At 47.4% G+C, this 19,965-nt stretch overlaps 1 protein-coding gene across 1 annotated transcript; it reads left to right on the top strand.

The window, feature by feature from the left end:
- The first annotated feature begins 11,641 nt into the window (after positions 1 to 11,641).
- CELA3B (chymotrypsin like elastase 3B) lies at positions 11,642 to 17,796 on the top strand. The gene is made up of 8 exons (XM_035019012.1): positions 11,642 to 11,681; positions 12,753 to 12,838; positions 14,142 to 14,239; positions 14,362 to 14,496; positions 15,631 to 15,767; positions 16,142 to 16,284; positions 16,892 to 17,044; positions 17,715 to 17,796. Exons 1-8 carry the CDS (start codon positions 11,642 to 11,644, stop codon positions 17,730 to 17,732), a joined length of 810 nt encoding a protein of 269 aa, XP_034874903.1. The 3' UTR covers positions 17,733 to 17,796.
- The last annotated feature ends 2,169 nt before the right edge of the window (positions 17,797 to 19,965 follow it).

Genomic DNA, 19,965 nt, shown 5'->3' with positions numbered 1-19,965 from the left:
ACTGCTCTTTGGGGTCTCTGCTGCATTCAGTGAAACCAAGATCTGGGAAGGGAACAGAGGTCAAGCCCAAGGGGTAATAGAGGAATATTTAATCGAAGTGCAGGCAAGATTGGAGAAACTAATAAGAGATGGTGAGGCACCCCAAGGCTGGCAACAATGGGGAGCTGATACCACGCCTAGGCCTGAAGGGCCAGAGGGAGGAGGGGGTTCTTGGAGCCCAGAGGAAGTAGCCCTGGGAAAAGGAGGCCTCCTGCTGGGAGCCGGGGCCTTTGGTGGAGGAATGCGGCCAGTGCAAACCTGCAGAAAGGGGGCTAGCGAATAGACACCCTAACTGCTCTCTCTTCCTGTCCTTCAGTCTCTGCTGGTAGCTTCCCCTGACTGATCCAAACCCAGAGGACAAATGAGCCGGCTGATGCCATCATCCATCAGGCCAGCCAATGGGGCAGGGTGGGGCCAGGCGGAGAGCAGACGGAGAGTACCCAGCCGACCGACGCTGAATTCCCGCTGCCACGCTACCCTGCCGGCGGCGAGTTGTCATCCTGGCAGAAGGATTGCTGGGGACCGGGACAGTGCCTGGAATCCAGTAGGTGCTCCACAAAGACTTGTTGCATGTGTATGTGCCAGGAGGGCAGGGGAGGGAGGGAGCTTCACCCCTCCAGTCTCCCCTTCACACCCCCCCACAGGGGCCAGGGGGTTCTCCCACCCCACCCCGGCTCTGCCCGAGGAAGGCATGGCCCTGGCTGTGGGAAGAAGGCTGTCCCTGTCCCCACCACTTGCCAGTGCAATTGCCCAGCAGTCTTCTCGCATCCCAGCTGATTCAGTGGCTTCCTTGGGGCGAGAGACACCTACATGCCATTTCTGCCCTGGTCCCCTCAGTGGTGGCTTCTTGGCGCCATTGTTATGGGGCACCTGCCTGATCCTGGGCCTCCCTGAGGTTGTGCTGTCCCATCTTATAGGGGTGGGGCTGGTCGTTGCAGAACTACAAGGTGATGAGGCACCAGAGTCTGGATTTAAGATCATTATGTGGGATTAACAGTTAACACTGGCACCTTAAAGGCTCTGAAAAGTCCTGCAGGAAAGAACTGTTTGAACTTTGTTTGATCTCATGTTTCCAGATCCCATCTGATCTTTGTTTCTTTGTTGTGTTCCCGCTGGGTTCTGTTCTGAGAGCCGAGCCCACAGCAGTGAACAAAGCAGACGAAAACCCTTGCCTCATGGGGCTCCATTCCCGTGGGTCCATTTGTCATGGAATATCTACTAATATCCTCTAGAAGGCTGGTCATCAGAACCACCATCCAAACCCCACTGCCGAGCATCTCTGGGACACACAGAGGCGATGGCCTCCAGATGTGCCCTTCATGAATGTCAGGGTCAACTCCACTTTCAGGGTAGGAAGAGTCAGGCATTTGACGAGTCCTTTAGCTTCATTCATTCATTCATTCATTCATTCTTTCTTTCTTTCTTTGCCTCTTTTAATGTGTACCTACTATGTGCCAGGCCCCCTCTGGGACTTCAAAGATGAATAAGAGAAAGTTTTACCTTCATGGAACTCCCCATCAGGTGGGAACCAGAAATAATGGAAACATCTTCTTCCTAAGAAAAAGTCTCCCCAGCTGCACCCCCTGCCCCCGACCTCCTTCTCAATTCCCCATATTTTCCTGCACACGCAGAGGTCCACCTTCCATTCAGGACATGGCTTGCAAAGGCCTAATGGATGGAGATTTGGCCTTCCCAGGGGTTAGGAGGAGGGTCCTCTTTGGGGATTTTGCTCCAGCTGCTCCTAGACCAGAAGCCCCCAGAGGTTCAACAGCAGCATAACTGACAGTGTCCACAGGGCCTGGAAGGCGAGATGCCCCGGCAGGGATTGTGTGGGGGAGATGGCCCATCTCCCTCGGGGCCAAGCCAAGGGCCAGGGGGTTGCCTGTCTGTCTGCAGGGCCGACAGAGGGGTGCGAGCTGCTCAAAGCCAGCAGGATAGAGGCTGGGTGGTTTATCGGGTGAAGCTCGGTGAGGGAGGGGAGCCTTCCCCAGACCATCGGTGACCCTCTGCCAGGCCAAGCAGTGACCAACCAGGGGCCTTGAGCCAGGCCTCACTGCTCTCTGGGTCTCAAGTCTCCATCTGCCAGAAAGAAGAGAAGAAGAGAAGGGTCAGATCATCTTGCAGGCTCAGTTTCAGACATTCTGTGACTGAATCTGGACGCCTTGGACCTGCCCCTTGCACTCCCCTGCCGCCTCCCTGACTTTCCGTCTTTCTTCCTCAGCTCAGGGTCTGGGGAATGGCTCTGAGCTCCAAAGCTGAGCAAACAAACATGTCCAGACCCATAGGGAACTGGGGGTAAGGGAGGCCATGGCTATTTTTAGCCCAGTTTGAAGGATTTTCACAGCTGCTCCCGTTGTTCCCACGCTCTTTGCAGGGGCCAGGCTACCGGAGCAGTGGACGGGATCGTGGCTGTGATGGCAGGGGGAACACTCCTGAAAGAAAACCTGCCCACCTCATGCCTGACATCCGCCCTTAGTAATCCATAACGCTACTGAGCATTGCCCTCCTCCCCTGCTTCCAAAATGTAGGAGCCCCAAAGGAGGGCTCTACACTGAGTCAGTAATGCTAGCAGGAGGGAGTCTGGCAATTCTTAGATCACGGGGCCCTGGGGGAACGTCAGGGATTACTCAGGAAAGTCTGCGGAGCCTGTTTGCCCTAATCAGCAAACATTTACTGAGCACCTATTAAGTGCTAGTCCTGGGCGGGGAGGCTATTTCCAACAGCCAGTAAGGATGTGCTAAGTCTTTTCTGCAATTTTTTAAAAAGATTTTATTTATTTATGAGAGAGGCAGAGAGAGAGAGTGCACGTGTGAGTGAGAGAGTGAGAAAGAACATGAGCAAGGGGGAGGGGCAGAGGGAGAAGCAGACTCCCGCTGAGCAGGGAGCCCGGCCACAGGACCATGACCTGAGCTTGAAGGCAGACACTTAACTGACCGAGCCACTCAGGTGCCCTACAATTTTTTTTTTTTTTTTTGAGAGAGAGAGAGCAGGCGGGGAGGGGGGAGGGATAGAGAGAGGGGTAGAGAGAATCTCAAGCAGGCTCCACGTGCTCAGCACAGAGTCTGATGCAGGGCTCCATCTCACCACTCTGAGATCATGACCTGAGCCACAATCAAGAGTCCGATGCTTAACCGAATGAGCCACCCAGGCGCCCCTTTTCTGCAAATTAATGTGAATTAAGTTCACCGATTCAGTGCCAGGCACTGTGCTTCATTCTTCACGGAGGTGATCTCAGAGATTGCTCTATTTCCAAAATATACCCTGATCCCAACCATGTCTCTCCATTTCCATCTCCACCACCCCAGGCCCCACCCACTTTTTTCCATGACGAAAATAGCTCCAGTTGGCCCCCCTCACTCTTACCCCATAATCCTCCACTGTCAGCCGCGCCCAGAAAGACATTTGTTTGAAAGAGTAAATGAGATCCTAGGTCCTTGCCCTACTCAGTTGCCTCCCCTCGCCCCGTGGCTTTTTCCTTATACTTAGAATAAAGATCCAAGTCTTTATTATCAGACCTGCTGAGAGATCTTACAGGGTCTGGCTCTCACTCACCTCTATCTCTCTTTTTGTCTTATTCTCTCTTTCTCTGTCAATTTGGATTTCAAGTAACAGAATTGGATTAATAATAATCCTCAGTCTATGACATACTCTCATCACAGTTTCAGGTATCATTAGGCTACTCGTGGGCTACTTTTATTTAGTTAGACATACAGTTATTTTAAATAATATGTTAGTGTGTCTAACATACTGACACAGATGAAACTTGAAAGCTTTTTTTTTTTTTAAAGATTTTATTTATTTATTTGAGAGAAAGAGCACAAGAGGGGGGAGCGGAGAAGGAGAAGCAGACTCCCTGCTGAGCAGTTAGCCCGATGCGGGACTCGATCCCGGGACTCCAGGATCATGACCTGAGCCGAAGGCAGTCGCTTAACCAACTGAGCCACCCAGGCGCCCCGAAACTTGAAAGCTTTATGCTAAATGAAAGACACCCAGAAACGAAAGATACGCATCGTGTGCTTCGGTTTGTATGTAGATTCGAGAAAAGGTGAGACCAAAGAGACAGAAGGCAGACCACTGGTTGCCAGGGGCCAGGTGTGGGGGTGGGATAGAGAGCAACTAGGCGGGAGGGAAATTTTTGGGGTCATGAAAATGTTCTATATGCTAGTTGTGGTGGTGGTTTCATAGCTGTACATGTTTGCTAAAACTCACTAGTTTTACAGTTGAAACTGGTGAACTTTATTGTATGAAAATTAACCTTCAAGAAAGCCAAAACAAAACAAAAATGACCAAAGCAAAGCTAGAACTCGTAGCAACATCTAACCCATCCTCCTGCTGCCCACCACAGGCTTGAGTCAACCATTATCTAGAACCCTAGGCTCCTCATGCCATTGCTTGCCTTTTTTCTATAGTTTTTTTTCACCCAATATTTGCATTCTTTAAAATGTATATTTTTAATTTTAGTTGTTTTAAACTCTGTAATAGGGGTATTAAACAGCATTTAACTTTCTGGGACTGGTTTTTTTTTTTTTCGTCTTAATCGATATTCCTAGAAATTGTCTGCCCTGTGGCATGTCACTGTGTTTCATTCTTTTTGACTCCTGATTAATATTCCATCCTGCGACTGTCCTACATATATTCATCCATTCGCCGTGATGGACATTTGAGTTGTTTCTAGGGTTTTCCTATTGAGGGCTGAAGACAGGGCTGGTAACCCTCTTGTGCAAGCTTCCTGGGGCACATGTGCAGGATTTGCTCTGGGGTCCATACCCGGGAGTGGAAGTTCTGGGTCACCTGTGAATTCAGCTTTAGGAGTTGTTTCTTCTTTGACCTCATCCCCTACCACTGCACTTTCTTGGCTCTGCTCCAGCCATATTGACTTCCCTCTCCTTGAACAAGCCAAAGCATTCTAGCCTCCAGACCTTTGCACTTCTGTCCTCCCTACGTGGAGTGCTTTTCCTTCAGGGCTTCCCATGGCTGGCTTTTACTTACCCTTTAAGACTGGATCAGACAGTACCCTTTCAGCCAGAACTTCCCTCTCCCTGGTCCCCACCTTCATGTGTTACTCCCATTCTCGCCCCAGCCCCCCACATTTCATTCTCCTCAGAACACCTACCACCACAGACATGGCCTTTATTTATTTTTGCTGATTTGTCATTGTCTCCCTACTAGACTCGAACTCTAGGGGAACTGGGACCATGTCTCGTTCATGGCTCCATCCCTCAGAACATCCTGATATGGAGAAAGCACTCAACAAATTTTTTTTTTTTTGAGGTGGATACTAATATAGCTCCTGACTTAGAGATGAGAAACCTGAGGTCCAGAGAGGTTAGGCCATGTGCCCAAGGATGAAGAGCCCGGAGGTGGCACAGCTAGGAGTTGAACCCACGTCTGACCAGTTCCAGAGCTCATGTTCTCTCCTGGAAGAGGTTGGCTTGTTCTGATGAGAACTTTCCTTCCGCCTCCCCTGTTATCAGCTGGCCATTCAGTGCCACCTGTGTAGCCACAGGTTGGAAGGAACCTTGGGTCTTGCTGTTGGCTGTCACTCCCCCATGGGCAGCAGGTGGGGGCCATGGCCTTGGACCATGAGAGAGCTGGCGTTCCACCACCTGTTCTGGGAATGGGGCCCAATCTGCCCCCCCATCTGCTTTCTGCCCTATATTAGAGCCGCAGGCTATGTGTGTCTTTCCTATCATCTCAAGGCTCATGAGTTCTGACTGCTGCCAATAAAAATGTTGAGCTTTAGAATGGAATCAAACTTAAGTTGTTATCAAATTAAAATAGACTGTTATAGATACAAGCTATTACATGTAAGCCTCATGGTAACCACAAAATAAAGACCTATAGTACATACACAAGAGAAAGAGAAAGGAATATAAGCATATTACTAAACAAAGTAATCAAACAACAAAGGAAGAGAGCAAGAGAGGAAAGGAACAAGAGGAACTATAAAATCATCTACAAAACAATTAACAAATGGCAATAAGTACATACCTATCAATAATTACTTTAAATGTAAATAAACTAACTTCTCCAGTCAAAAGACATAGAGTGCATGAATGGATTAAAAACAAAAACAAAAACAAAAAAAACCCAGACCCATCTATATGCTGCTTACAAGAGACACGCTTTAGATGTAAGGACACACATGAACTGAAAGTGAAGGGATGGAAAAAGATATTCCATGCCAATGGAAACTGAAAGAAAGCTGGAGTAGCTATATTTACATCAGACAAAATAGACTTTAAAACAAAGAATGTAAGAACAGGGGCACCTGAGTGGCTCAGTCAGTTAAGTGTCTGCCTTCGGCTCAGGTCATGGTCCCAGGGTCCTGGGATCAAGCCCTGCATCAGGCTCCCTGCTCAGTGGGAGTCTGCTTCTCCCCCTCCTTTCTGCTCATGTGCTCTCTCTCACTATCTCTGTCTCTCTCAAATAAATAAATAAAATACTGAAAAATATATTTTAAGGCAAAGAGAGTAAGAACAAAGAAGGGCATTGCATAATGATAAAGGGGCCAACCCCAAAAGAGGATACAACATTTGTAAACATGTATGCATCCAACATAGGAACACCTAAGAATATAAAACAAATATAACATACATAAAGGGAGAAATAGATGGCAATACAATAATAGTAGGGGACTTCAGTACCCCACTTAGGTTATGGGTATAGAGCACATCCAGACAGGATGTTTCCTTCAATAAGGAAACATCAGCCTTAAATGACATGTTAGACTAGATAGTCTTAACCAATATTTACAGAACATTCCACCCAAAATCAACAGAATATGCATTCTTCTCAAATGCACATGGAACATAGATCATATGTTAGGTCACGAGAAAGTTTTAATAAATTTAAGGGGATTGAAATTACATCAAATGTCTTTTCTGACCACAATGGTATGAAACGAGAAATCAATTACAAGAATAAAACTGTCAAATTCACAAATATGTGAAGATTAAACAACATGCTACCGATCATTGGATTCCTTCAAAGAAGAAATCAAAAGAGAAATCAAAAAATACTTTGAGACAGAGGAAAATGGAAATGGAACATACCAAAATTTGTGGGATGCAGCAAAAGCAGCTCTAAGAGGGAAGTTCGTAGTGATAAATGCCTACTTCAGGAAACAAGAAAAGTCTCAAACAACCTAGGTTTACACCTCAAGGGACTAGAAAAAAGCAGAACAAATGAAGTCCAAAGCTAATAGAAAGAAGGAAATAACAAAGATGAGAGCAGAAGTAGAAATGTAAAGAGATAGAGATTTAGAAGACAAAAGAAAAGATCAATGAAACTGAATCAGTTCTTTGAAAAGATAAACACAGTTGACAAAACTTTAGCTAGACTCACCAAGAGAAAAAGAGAAAGGACTCAAATAAATAAAATCAGAAATAAAAGAGGAGATGTTACAATTGATACTACAGAAATACAGGATCATAAGAGACTACCATAAACAATTATATGCCAACAAACTGGACAACCTAGAAGAAATGGATAAAGTCGTAAAAACAGGCATACAACCTACCAAGACCAAATCACGATGAAATAGAAAATCTGAACAAATCAATTACTACCAAGGAGATTGAGCCAGTCATCAGAAACCTCCCAACAAACAAAAGTCCAGGACCAAATGATATCATTGGTGAATTCTGCTAAACATTCAAAGAAGAATCAATACGAATCCTTCTCAAGCTCTTCCAAAAAACAGAAGAGGGAGGAACTCTTCCAAACACATTTTACAAGGCTAGCATAACCTGATACCAAAACCAGACAGGGATGCCACAAAAAAAGATTACAGGTCAATGTCCCTGCTTAACATAGATGCAAAAATCCTCAACAAAATATTAGCAAGTTGAACTTAACAATACATTAAAAGGATCATACACCATGATCAAGTTGGATTTATTCCAGGGATACAAGAATGGTTCAACATCCACAAATCAGTCAGTGTGACACACCACATTAATAAAATGAAGGGTAAAAATTGATCCTTCCGAAGATATTGATCATCTCAATAGATGCAGAAAAAGCAGTTGACAAAATTCAATATCCATTTATGATAAAAACTCTCAGCAAAGCTGGTATAGAGGGAACTTATCTCAACATCATAAGGGTCATATATGACAAGCCCACAGCTAACTCAGTGGTTATCATACTCAATGGTAAAAAGCTGAAAGCTTTTCCTCTAAGATCAGGAACAAGACAAGGATGTCCACTCCTACCACTTTTATTCAACATGGTATTGGAAGTCCTCGCTAGAGAAATCAGCCAAGAAATAAAAGCCATCCAAATTGGAAAGGAAGAAGTAAAAATATGCAGATTACATATTATATATAGAAAACCTTAAAGACTCTCACAAAAACAAACTTAATGAAGTCGCAGGGTACAAAATTTGTACACAAAAATCTGTTGCATTTCTTTACACTTACAAAAAACTATCAGCAAGTAAAGTTAAGAAAACAACTTCATTTAAAATTGCATCAAAAAGAATGAAATACCTAAGAATAAATAGTAAATTTACCTAAGAATACAGGTAAAAGACCTGTATATTGAAAACTATAAGATATTAATGAAAGAAATTGAAGACACAAATAAATGTTCTGTGCTCATAGAGTGGAAGAATTAATACTGTTAAAATCTCCATACTACCCGAAGCAAGGTACAGATTGAATGCAATCCCTATCAAAATGCCAATGGGGGGGCTCCTGGGTGGCTCAGTCGTTAAGCGTCCGCCTTCGGCTCAGGTCATGATCCCAGGGTCCTGGGATCGAGTCCTACATCAGGCTCCCTCCTCGGCAGGGAGCCTGCTTCTCCCTCTCCCACTCCCCCTGCTTGTGTTCCCTCTCTCACTGTGTCTCTCTCTGTCAAATAAATAAATAAAATCTTAAAAAAAAAATGTCAATGGTATTTTTTACAGAAACAGAATAGATAATCCTAAAATTTGTGTGGAACCACAAGACTCAAATACCTGAAGAACTCTTGAGAAAGAAGAACAAGGAGACATCACGCTCCCTGATTTCAAACTCTTACAGAGTTGTCGTGATCAAAAGCAGACACGTAGATCAATGGAACAGAATAGAGAGTCCAGGAATAAATCCATGCATATACAGTCAATTAATTTATGACACAGGAGCCAAGAATATACAATGGGGAAAGGACAACCTCTTCAATAAATGGTGCTGGGAAAATTGGACAGCCACCTGCAAAAGAATGAAACTGGACCAATATCTTATACTGTTCACAAAAACTAACTCAAAATGGATTAAAGACTTGAATGTAAGACCTGAAACCATAAACATTCTAGAAGAAAACATAAGCGGTAAGCATCTTGACATACTTCTTGGTGATGATTGGTTGAATCTGACACCAAAAACAAAAGCAAAAGGCAAAAATAAACCAGTGAGACTAACATCAGCCTCTGAAGCCCTCCTGTGAGCTCCTCTAATCTTAGCTTGAGCTCGGTCTCAGTCTGTTAATTCAGCAAATACATAATGTGTACCCAATGTGTCATGCCCTGTTCTAAGTATTCCACTGTGGTGCAGCATCCAGTCTGTGTCCCCAGGCAAACTGTGGGTCCCATCAAGAGGGAATCTCTATGTTCTTGGCCTCCAACCTAGGGCCTGCCCACAGTGGATCCTCAAGGAAAAGGCAACCTACCAAATGGGAGAAAATAATTGCAAACCACATCTCCGATAAGGGCCCCAAATCCAAATTACATAAGGAATTCATACAATTCAATAGCAACAAAGGTCCGATTAAAAAATGGGCAGAAGATATGAATAGACATTTTTCCAAAGAAGACTTACAAAAGATCAACAGGTACTTGGAAAGAAGCTCTATATCATTAATTGCCAGAATTAATTAATGATTAATCACCCCAATCACCATAAATGCAAACCCAAACCACAGTGAAATATCACCTCACACCTGTTAGAATGGCGATTTTTTTTAAAGTAGGGCCCACGCCCAGTGTGAAGCCCAACGTGGGGCTTGAACTCACAGCCCTGAGATCAAGACCTGAGCCAAGATCAAGAGTTGGATGCTTAACCAACTGAATCACCCAGGTGTGCCTAGAATGGCTATTATCAAGAAGATAGAAACAACAGGAGTTGGGGCATCTGGGTGGCTCAGTCATTAAGCATCTGCCTTCGGCTCAGGTCATGATCCCAGGGTCCTGGGATTGAACCCTGCATCAGGCTCCCCGCTCTGAGGGGAGCTTGCTTTTCCCTCTCCCTCTGCCTGCCACTCCCCCCTGCTTGTGCTCACTCTCTCTCTCTGTCAAATAAATAAATAAAATCTTAAAAAAAACCCCACAAAATAAAAGATGCTCAATCTCATTTGTGATAAATTAAATGCAAATGAAGATCACAATGAAACCCCATTTCACACCTCACAGTTGTGCACACAATTAAGAATGGCAATAAGAAAGCTGGCTCAGATGCGGAATGACAGGAACCATCATTCCCTGTTAATGAGACTATCAACTCTTTGTCATTACACCGTGCAGCTGGACCATTGCATACCCTATGTTTCATTAATTCTTATCCATGGCATGGAGTAGATATATGTGAACCACTTCCATAAAAGCAAAGAATGAGTAACAACAACAACAAAAAAAGGATGAGTAACACTCAAATATCTATTAACAATAGATTGGATAGATTTTGGAATATTTGAAGTATAGACTACGAAATAGTAAAAATAAATCAATTACATGCATCAACATGGATGGATTTCAGAAATCAATATTGAACACAAAATAAAAGTGACATCACAAATGAATAATCACTATGTGATTCTACTCACATAGAGGGCCAAAAAGGAAAGCCAAAGTAGTAGGAATACATACGTATGTATCAGGAATACATATGTATGTGAAAATCTAATGAAAGCAAGGGAATGTCATAGGGTTGAGATACACAGAGGAATTATAATGTTTTATTTCTGAAGCTAGGTGGTGAGAATAAAGGTATTTATTTCACTATTATTTTTTAAACTATACACACACACACACACACACGAAGTAGTCTTTATTTCTTTTTATTGATTTGTCATTGTCTCCCCACCAGACTCAAGCTCTAGGGGAACTGGGACCATATCTTGTTCATGGCTCCATCCCCTAGAACATCCTGATATGGAGAAAGCACTCAACAATTTTTTTTTTTTTGAGGTGGATACTAATATAGCTCCTGACTTAGAGATGAAAAACCTGAGGTCCAGAGAGGTTAGGCCATGTGCCCAAGGATGAAGAGCCCGGAGGTGGCACAGCTAGGAGTTGAACCCACGTCTGACCAGTTCCAGAGCCCATGTTCTCTCCTGGAAGAGGTTGGCTTGTTCTGATGAGAACTTTCCTTCTGCCTCCCCTGTTATCAGCTGGCCATTCAGTGCCACCTGTGTAGCCACAGGTTGGAAGGAACCTTGGGTCTTGCTGTTGGCTGTCACTCCCCCATGGGCAGCAGGTGGGGGCCATGGCCTTGGACCATGAGAGAGCTGGCGTTCCACCACCTGTTCTGGGAACGGGGCCCAGTCTGCCCCCGCATCTGCTTTCTGCCCTATATTAGAGCCGCAGGCTGTGTGTGTCTTTCCTATCGTCTCAAAACTCATGATGCTCCAGCTGCTCAGTTCACTCCTATTTGTGGCCCTTGGTAAGACCCCAGCCTGTGCAGCACTGGGTCAGGGACCCTTGAAATCTACCACCCACCCTGAGTCTCATGAACCCAACACCTGGCTCCACAGGAGGAGATCTCAGCTTGTACCTGGGCATGATTGTGGGGGTTCAGCTTGGTGCTGGGGCAGGACAATGGAGGAGGAGCCATGGATGGAACAGCTCAGGAGAAAGACCGGAGTACCCAAAGCACTGTGGTGGGACTTCTCGTTGGGGGGCAGTAAAGAAAATCTAGTTGTGAAGAGTTTGGGCTCTGTGGTTAGAGTGCTTGTGTTGGAATTTCTGTTCCTCTGGTTAACCCTCCAATGCTCCTCTTCCTCCCCCTACCCCACTCCATATCCTGTGGAAAAGGCTAGCCTCCATAGCCTTTTCCTAGTCTCTCTGCCATATTATAATCCAGCTCAGGGCTACCTCCTCCAAGCAGCCTCCCTTGACTGACAGTAATAGTAACAGATAATGTTCATTGAGTGCTTATTATATGCCAGGGAATGCTAAGGATTTTTTCTCATATTATCTCTTGTAATCCTTTTCTTATATTATCTCTTGTAATGTAAGAATGCTTACTATATGCCACGGAATGCTAAGGATTTTTTCTTAAATTATTTCTTGTAACAGACCTATGTGATCAGTATTATTAGTATCCCCATTTTACAGATGGAGAAACTGACCCTCAGAGAGGTAAAGTAGCCCACGCTAGAAGTAGGGGCAGAGCTGTATTTTGAACACAGGCAGTCTTATTCCAAAGCCACCACTTTTCATGACAATTAGCTATCACTTCTCAAGGGCTCGCTGGGTACCAGGCACTGTGAGTAGCTCCTTCAGTCCTGCTGTGGAAGGAGGTCACATCTCCATTCCTAGCCTCCTGGAACTCTGGAAACCCCTGGTCTAGTCCAAATGCTCACTGCTCATATGTGGCTACAAAGGTCCAGAGAGGGGAAAGAGCTTACGCCGGGTCACGCCAGCGTGTGGTGCATCTAGAACTGAGACCCAGGCCTCTTCTTTGTTTTGGGGGGACCCTTTGGCTGATTGATGTCTCTGCTCTCCCTTCCAGCCTCGGGCTGTGGCCGACCTTCCCACCAGCCCTCCGCCCGCGTTGTCAATGGTGAGGATGCAGTCCCCCACAGCTGGCCTTGGCAGGTAAGAGCAATACGAGCGGCACTATTTCTCACCATGGGCTCTGCACCCTCTTCTTTTTTTTTTTTTTTTAAGATTTTATTTATTTATTTGAGACAGAGAGAATGAGAGACAGAGAGCATGAGAGGGAGGAGGGTCAGAGGGAGAAGCAGACTCCCTGCCGAGCAGGGAGCCCGATGCGGGACTCGATCCCGGGACTCCAGGATCATGACCTGAGCCGAAGGCAGTCGCTTAACCAACTGAGCCACCCAGGTGCCCTCTGCACCCTCTTCTGACTGCAAGGCATTCAGTCTTGACTCCACTGCTTTGCTTCCAGTATCCTCTTCAGCTTCCAAAGACCAGGAGACTCTTAGACAGTCAACTTCACATGGAAGTCTTGTCCACCCAATCCATAACCCTCCCTGGGCTGTTGGCAAATCAGAAGTGGAATCTGGGGAGAAGGCAATGTTTATTTGGTGCACGAATAGTGGAATTTCAGGCACTGTTTTAGGGAGGGAGATTTGGGGGTAGACATTTCTAGACTCCTCGAATTATACAACAAGGCCACAAGATCTGAGAGCACTAAAGGAATGAAGGGTTTTATAGAGGTCAGTGGGTCACAGGGGGCTAGACCCACACAGTAGTCACCAGCCACATGTGTTTGTTTAACTTTAAATTAATTAAAATAAAATAATGTTAGACTTCAGTTGCTCAATGCTAGCCACATTTCAAATTCTCAATAGCCACATACGGCTAGCGGCTACCATATTGGACAGCCAAGATACAGAGCCTTTCCATCATCACAGAAAGTTCTGCTGGGGGGGCGCCTGGGTGGCTCGGTCAGTTAAGCGGCTGCCTTCAGTTCAGGTCATGATCCTAAGGTCCTAGGATCAAGTCCCTCATCAGGCTACCTGCTCAGCGGGGAGTCTGCTTCTCCCTCTGCCCCTCCCCCCCGCTTATGCTCTCTTTGTCTCTCTCTGGAAAAAATAAATGAATAAATTCTTGAAAAAAAAAAAAAGAAAGTTCTATTGGATGGCGTTGGTCTACAGCAGGGGTCAGCTAACTTGTTCTGTAAAGGACCAGAGAGTAAATATTTTAGCTTTTGTCAACCATATGGTTTCTATTGCATGACTTAACTCTGAGTGGTAGCGTGACAGCAGCCATAGATGATGTAGTCCTGTAGGTGGAACACTGCACATTTCTGGAGGATGCCATTCTGCGTGAATGATGCCCTCTAGAGTTGTATAGTGCACAACCTATACAGCCATGAATATCAGCCCTTACTGGGGGCCCAGACCACTTAGGCTCCTCCCTCCCTTGCCACCAGGTCTCCCTGCAGTACAAGAAAGATGGAGCCTTCCACCACACCTGTGGTGGCAGCCTTATCGCCCCCGACTGGGTCATGACTGCAGGCCACTGCATCTCGTAAGTTCTTTTGCTTGCCCCTGTCTCCGCATGAGAACCAGGAGGGCTGGGTCAGTGGGTGGCTGTGGGAGGGGAGGGAGGCGAGCCAGTCAGGCCCAGACTGACCTAACTTGCACCCGCAGGAACTCCTTGACCTACCAGGTGGTGTTGGGCGAGTATAACCGGGCTGAGGATGAGGGCTCCGAACAGGTGATTCCCATCAATGCTGGGGACCTCTTCGCGCATCCACTCTGGAACCCCAACTGCGTAGCCTGTGGGTGAGTGGATGCTTAGGTCTAGGACCCAGAGGTTACTGGTCCCCTTGTGACCCAAAGATGATTCTGAGGAAACTCCCAGGAATAGTAGTGCTGGGTCCAGCATCTTGGGCCCTGGTCCTACACACTGAGGGTCAGAGCCAGGAAAGCCTTTAAGGACCATCTACACCAAACCTCTCTCCTTGTGGAAGGACAGCAGGGCCCTGGGAGGGCCAGGAACTCCCCCAAGTCCACTTGGCTAGTTGACTTGAACCTGGGACATCTCTGGCATCCCCTTTCCCAAATCCAAGGGTTCTTCCATTCAGTCAAACTTTATCCAGTGCATCCTGGGTTCCCAGCACTGTGGGCGAAGGGAGGAGCACCATACTGAAAGTCAGGCTCCAGCAGTAAGTTGCTGTGTGGCTTGGGCAAGTCACTGCCCTTCTGGGGCCTCAATTATGCCATGTGTCATGGTGACCTTCTGGGTTTCCTGGGTGGTTTGAAGGTCAGGGAGGTGATCACTGGATAAGAACACTAAAGCAGGGCTTCCTAAGGCCCTGAAGCATGTGTAAAATTATGTGTCTGGGCGGCTCAGCATTTTTTCTGGTGAAGGTCAAAGAAGGGTGCAGAACCCCTGAAAGTGCAGGGCAGGAGAGAGGGGCCATGATGATCATGACCTTGACCCATCCTCATGGGACTCCTGGGGTACTTGGAAAGGAAAGGGGACCTAGGTGCAATGACTTGAGTGACAAGCAAGCAGATGAAGACTGACAGCAGGGGTTCTCGAAGTGTGGTCCGTAGGCCAGCAGCATCAGCATCACCTGGGACCCTGTTAGAAATGTGAATCCTCATGCCCCCTGAGCCCTGGGGTGGGACACAGCAACCTATGTTTTAACGAGACCTCCACGATCCTGACACAGTTGAAGTGTGCAAACCTTGGTGTAAGAGCTGAGGACAGCTAGGAAGGCCAAGGGTCAGCATGGGTGCTAGGCGGGTGGGGGAGGTTCTCAGCCCTAAAAACACATGCGATTCAGAAGGAAAGGAGCAGGGAGGACATCCCAGAGGTGAACTCTCTGCAGCTAAGGCTGGAAGGTGGGGCTTGGTCTGGCTGGAGAACCAGGCTTCCCTGACTCTCCCTGACTCCTTCCTCCTCTCCAGCAATGACATCGCCCTCATCAAGCTCTCACGCAGCGCCCAGCTGGGAGATGCCGTCCAGCTCGCCTGCCTCCCGCCCGCTGGGGACGTCCTGCCCAACGGGGCAGCCTGCTACATCAGCGGCTGGGGCCGGCTCTACAGTGCGTGCTAACCCTTCCTGCCGGCCCCAGGGACTGTGGGCAGGAAGACAGGGCCTGGGGGTGGGGGCAGGGGTTGAACAACCAGGATGGGTCCTTGCACTGGCCTCCCATTCCTCCTCCAGGAGCACCTTCTCCCCCCATCCACCCAAACACCAGTGTGTTCAGTTGAGCATTTTGTAGCGTCTCTTGCGTGCCAGGTGCTGGGGACGTTATGGTGGACAGAGCAGGCAGACCCTCTGGTGGGAGGAGAATCCCCATCAGCCTAGAAGAGTTGCCTTCCCCAACCCCCGACCCCACTTCGAGAACCCCTACTCGCAGGCCCCAGCCCCGGCTGCACCCCCATGCCACCCCACTGAGCACCGTGTCTCCCACAGCTGGTGGGCCCCTCCCAGACAAGCTGCAGCAGGCCCTGCTGCCCGTGGTAGACTATGAGCACTGCTCCAAGCTGGACTGGTGGGGCAGCGCCGTGAGGAAGAGCATGGTGTGCGCCGGCGGGGATCTTGTCTCTGGGTGCAACGTGAGTCAGCTCGGAGTGCGGGGCCCCGGGGGACCTCGCCATCTGCCTATAGGAGGCGGATGAGAAATCCTACCTGCTTGCCCCATTCAGCCTCCAGACCAGGCAGGACTTGGAGGGAGTCAGTGTGGTCTAGACACACCACCCCGGCCTCTGGCTTCTGGTCCCAGCTCACACTGACCTGACCTGGAGCAAATCACTTGACCAGGTCCTCAGGCTTCCCCTGAAGCCCAGCAAGGGATATTGACACCATGATCTCTCAAGTCACCTTCAACTCTGTGGTCCTGAAGTTATGATAGAACAGTACTATCATTGCATTAGAAGTGAGGAGGATTAATAATAGGATAACTGGCTGTAGTAATAATAACGGGAACCACCATTTATCGATTGCTTCCTCTCTGCTAGGTGCTGGGCTAAGAGCATATATTTATTATCTCACTTCGTTCTCAGAAGATCCTGTAGGATAGATCTTAGTCCCCATCCCAAACAAGCCAACTGGGGCCTTAGAGAGGTCAAGTCACCCAGGGGGTTCTCAAAACCCCCACGGTGAGAACCAATTCCTTCTGTCTCAGACATGGCTCAGCTCCCCACCACTATCTGACCATTCTAGGGTGACTCTGGAGGACCCCTCAACTGCCCCACAGAAGATGGCTCCTGGCAGGTCCACGGTGTGACCAGCTTTGTATCTGCCTTCGGCTGCAACACTGTCAAGAAGCCCACAGTGTTCACACGAGTCTCGGCCTTCAATGACTGGGTCGAGGAGGTGAGCGGGAGAGGGCGAGCAGGAGGCCCCCATGCCGGGCTGGGTGAGAACAGCAGATCCTGAGGAGGGGCTGAAAGGATCTCAAAAGGTCAGGAGCAGAGGGGCCCTCAGGGGGCTTTGGGGGTGTTTTCTGCTGCGGTGTGTCCCCAACAATTTCAATGGCTTCTGGATGGAGCTTTGAACCACGGCTGAATTGCCTCATTTCAGCAAGTGTTTAGGAAATGTCTTCTTTGGTCCGGGTCTTTTCCTGTCCTGAAAGATAGAGCGATGTGTTAAAGGGCAGCCTTGTGGGGAAGAGATGATTAAATGAGCAATAATCATGAAATGTGGGGAGAGCTATGACTGGGATGCTCAGGCCCCAGTGAAAGAGTTAACCTTATCTGGGAATGAGTGGTCAGGGAGGGTTAATACTGTGCATGATAACAGTAATAGCCACCATTTATAAACTACTTAAACATCTTAGTTAATAGTTGCATCAACTGCCCGCATAAGATGAGTACTATGATTACATCCCATTACACAGACGAGGAAACTGAGGCTCAGAGAGGTCAAGTCACTCTCTCAGGGTCACACAGCTGATGAGTGGCATGGCTGGAAATCGAACTCAGTTCCATATGGCTTCAGAATCTGCTACTAACCAGACCATTCTGGGTCTCTCCACTTTTTCTAGGTCATGTCAAGCCACTAGAACCAAGGCCTTGGTGGCAGAGCTGATCCACATTCTTTGTAAAAAATAAAGATCTCTCAGAAAATCCCACTATGAGTCTCTCTTTCTTTGACTCACCTGTTCCCTTCCAGGCTGTTCCTAAAACTGGAGATCTGATATGTAAGAGGCGAGACCAGATTCAACCCTCTCATGAGAATGAGAAAAACATGAGGCCCTGAGAGAAGAGAGGAGTTGCTATCAAGTCACCAACAGTCCCCTGGGACATGCCTGGGACTGAGGGGAGTGCCCAGGACACAGAACTTGCAGTGGTGAAAGTAGGAGAGTCCCAAGAAGTTGGTCATCCTATAGCCACACACAACCTTTGGCTTTTCAGTGCAGGCATGAAAGCATGGAGAGTCTGCAGACACACGGACCTTGCCAGCCCCTCGGGAGGCTCGTGGTGGAGTGGCAAGGGCCACGTGTTTTCTGCTTCCATTGATGGGCTAGGGAAGGAAGGCTGTGGTTATTCGTTCATTCATTCATTCAACAAGCATCCATTCCTTTTTCCTGAGGCGGGCTCAGACGGGGAGGGCAACATGGTTCCTGCCCTGAAACAGCTCATTATTCAGATAGAAATGAGCATATCATTCATTAAACATTTACGAGGCACCTTCTTTGTGGCAAGTTCAGACCTGGGAGTACAGATGTGAGGAGAACAACGCTGGGAGCCCCTGCTGCGGCCAGGAGCAGACACACACTCAGAAGCACACACAATGTCACAAACAGGGTCGGAGCCCACTGAGTTGTTGTTGAGGTCCAGAAGATTGCTGCCCTCCAGCCAAGAGCAACATAAAAACAACTGAATTCCTTTACTTGGGTTCCTCCTGGGTACCATGAAAGCAAACAGGAACCCAGCAAACATATACGTTTATAATTTTTTTAAAGATTTTATTTATTTATTTGACAGAGACAGAGACAGAGAGAGAGAGAGAGCACAAGCAGGGGGAGCGGCAGGCAGAGGGAGAAGCAGGCTCCCTGCTCAGCAGGGAGTCCGATGCAGGACTCGATCCCAGGACCCCGGGATCATGTCCTGAGTGGAAGGCAGACGCCCAACTGACTGAGCCACCCAGGTGCCCCATGTTTATCATTTTTAATATTATTCTTGTCCCATTGCCCCTCCTCTTAAAAATTGTACTTTTAGTTTAAAAACCTTTAAAAGATACAGCATGGGGAATAACGTAGGAGACACCCACGTAGCCTCCCTCCAGCATTAACAAAGTCCACATTTATTTTATTTTATTTTATTTTATTTTATTTTATTTTATTTTATTTGAGAGAGAGAGAGAGCACATGAGAGGGGGGAGGGTCAGAGGGAGAAGCAGGCTCCCTGCTGGGCAGGGAGCCCGATGGGGGACTCGATCCTGGGACTCCAGGATCATGACCTGAGCCGAAGGCAGTCGCCCAACCAACTGAGCCACCCAGGCGCCCCCAAAGTCCACATTTTTACTTCATATTTTCTAAAAGAATAACTATATTACTAAGGTGGAGACTCTTGTACTCAGAGGACATCATCTTGGCTGTGGGGTTGTTCACCCAGTAATACCCGTTTTCCTTTGGGGCACATAGCAGGATCATTTTTGCCTGCCCCGGTGAAGGGTTTGGCTATGTGGCTCTCTCTGGCCAAGGTGAAGATTTGAGAGGTGGGACCGTTTGCAGAGCTCTCTTTCCCTGTGCCATGGCAAGGGGTGGCTACAGGTCAGCCCGGTCCCAGAGTGAGGACATGTGGAGCAGAGCCTCTGGTGCCCCCTGATGGACATGTAGCACAAGAAAGAAATGAACTCTGTTGTTATAGGCCACTAAGATTTGGGGTGTTTGTTACAGTAGCATTGACCTAACTTATCCTTACTAATTAAATGAATTGGGCATTTATCCTTCCACTCCATGCTGTTATATATTTTTTAATCACATATATAATATCCATAAACAATGTATTACATTGTTTTGGTTTTTAAAAGTACACGCATGGTGGGGTGCCTGGGTGACACAGTGGGTTAAGCATCTGCTTTAGGCAGGTCATGATCTCAAGGTCCTGGGATCGAGCCCCACGTTGGGCTCCCTGCTCAGCAGGGTGTCTGCTTCTCCCTCTCCCTCTGCTTCTCCCCCTGCTCGTGCTCTCTCTCAAATAAATAAATAAAATCTTAAAAAAAAAGTACACTCATGGCTTCATGCTGTACGTATTATTCCGCAACCTGGTTCTTTCACCCAACATTGTCTC

The sequence above is a fragment of the Mirounga leonina genome, unplaced genomic scaffold (genome assembly GCF_011800145.1).
Source record: "Mirounga leonina isolate KUSES-001 unplaced genomic scaffold, KU_Mleo_1.0 Mir_173, whole genome shotgun sequence".
NCBI lineage: Eukaryota > Metazoa > Chordata > Mammalia > Carnivora > Phocidae > Mirounga > Mirounga leonina.
The sequence above is the reverse complement of the archived record's forward strand: the minus strand, read 5'-3'. Positions and strand labels throughout refer to the sequence as shown.

Bases quoted from the DNA above. Each gene is read 5' to 3' on its own strand.
- CELA3B (XM_035019012.1), top strand. From the start codon at position 11,642: ATGCTCCAGCTGCTCAGTTCACTCCTATTTGTGGCCCTTG. The intron at 14,497-15,630 runs GTGAGTGGATGC...CCTCCTCTCCAG, and splicing joins CCCAACTGCGTAGCCTGTGG to CAATGACATCGCCCTCATCA. The intron at 15,768-16,141 runs GTGCGTGCTAAC...TGTCTCCCACAG, and splicing joins CGGCTGGGGCCGGCTCTACA to CTGGTGGGCCCCTCCCAGAC.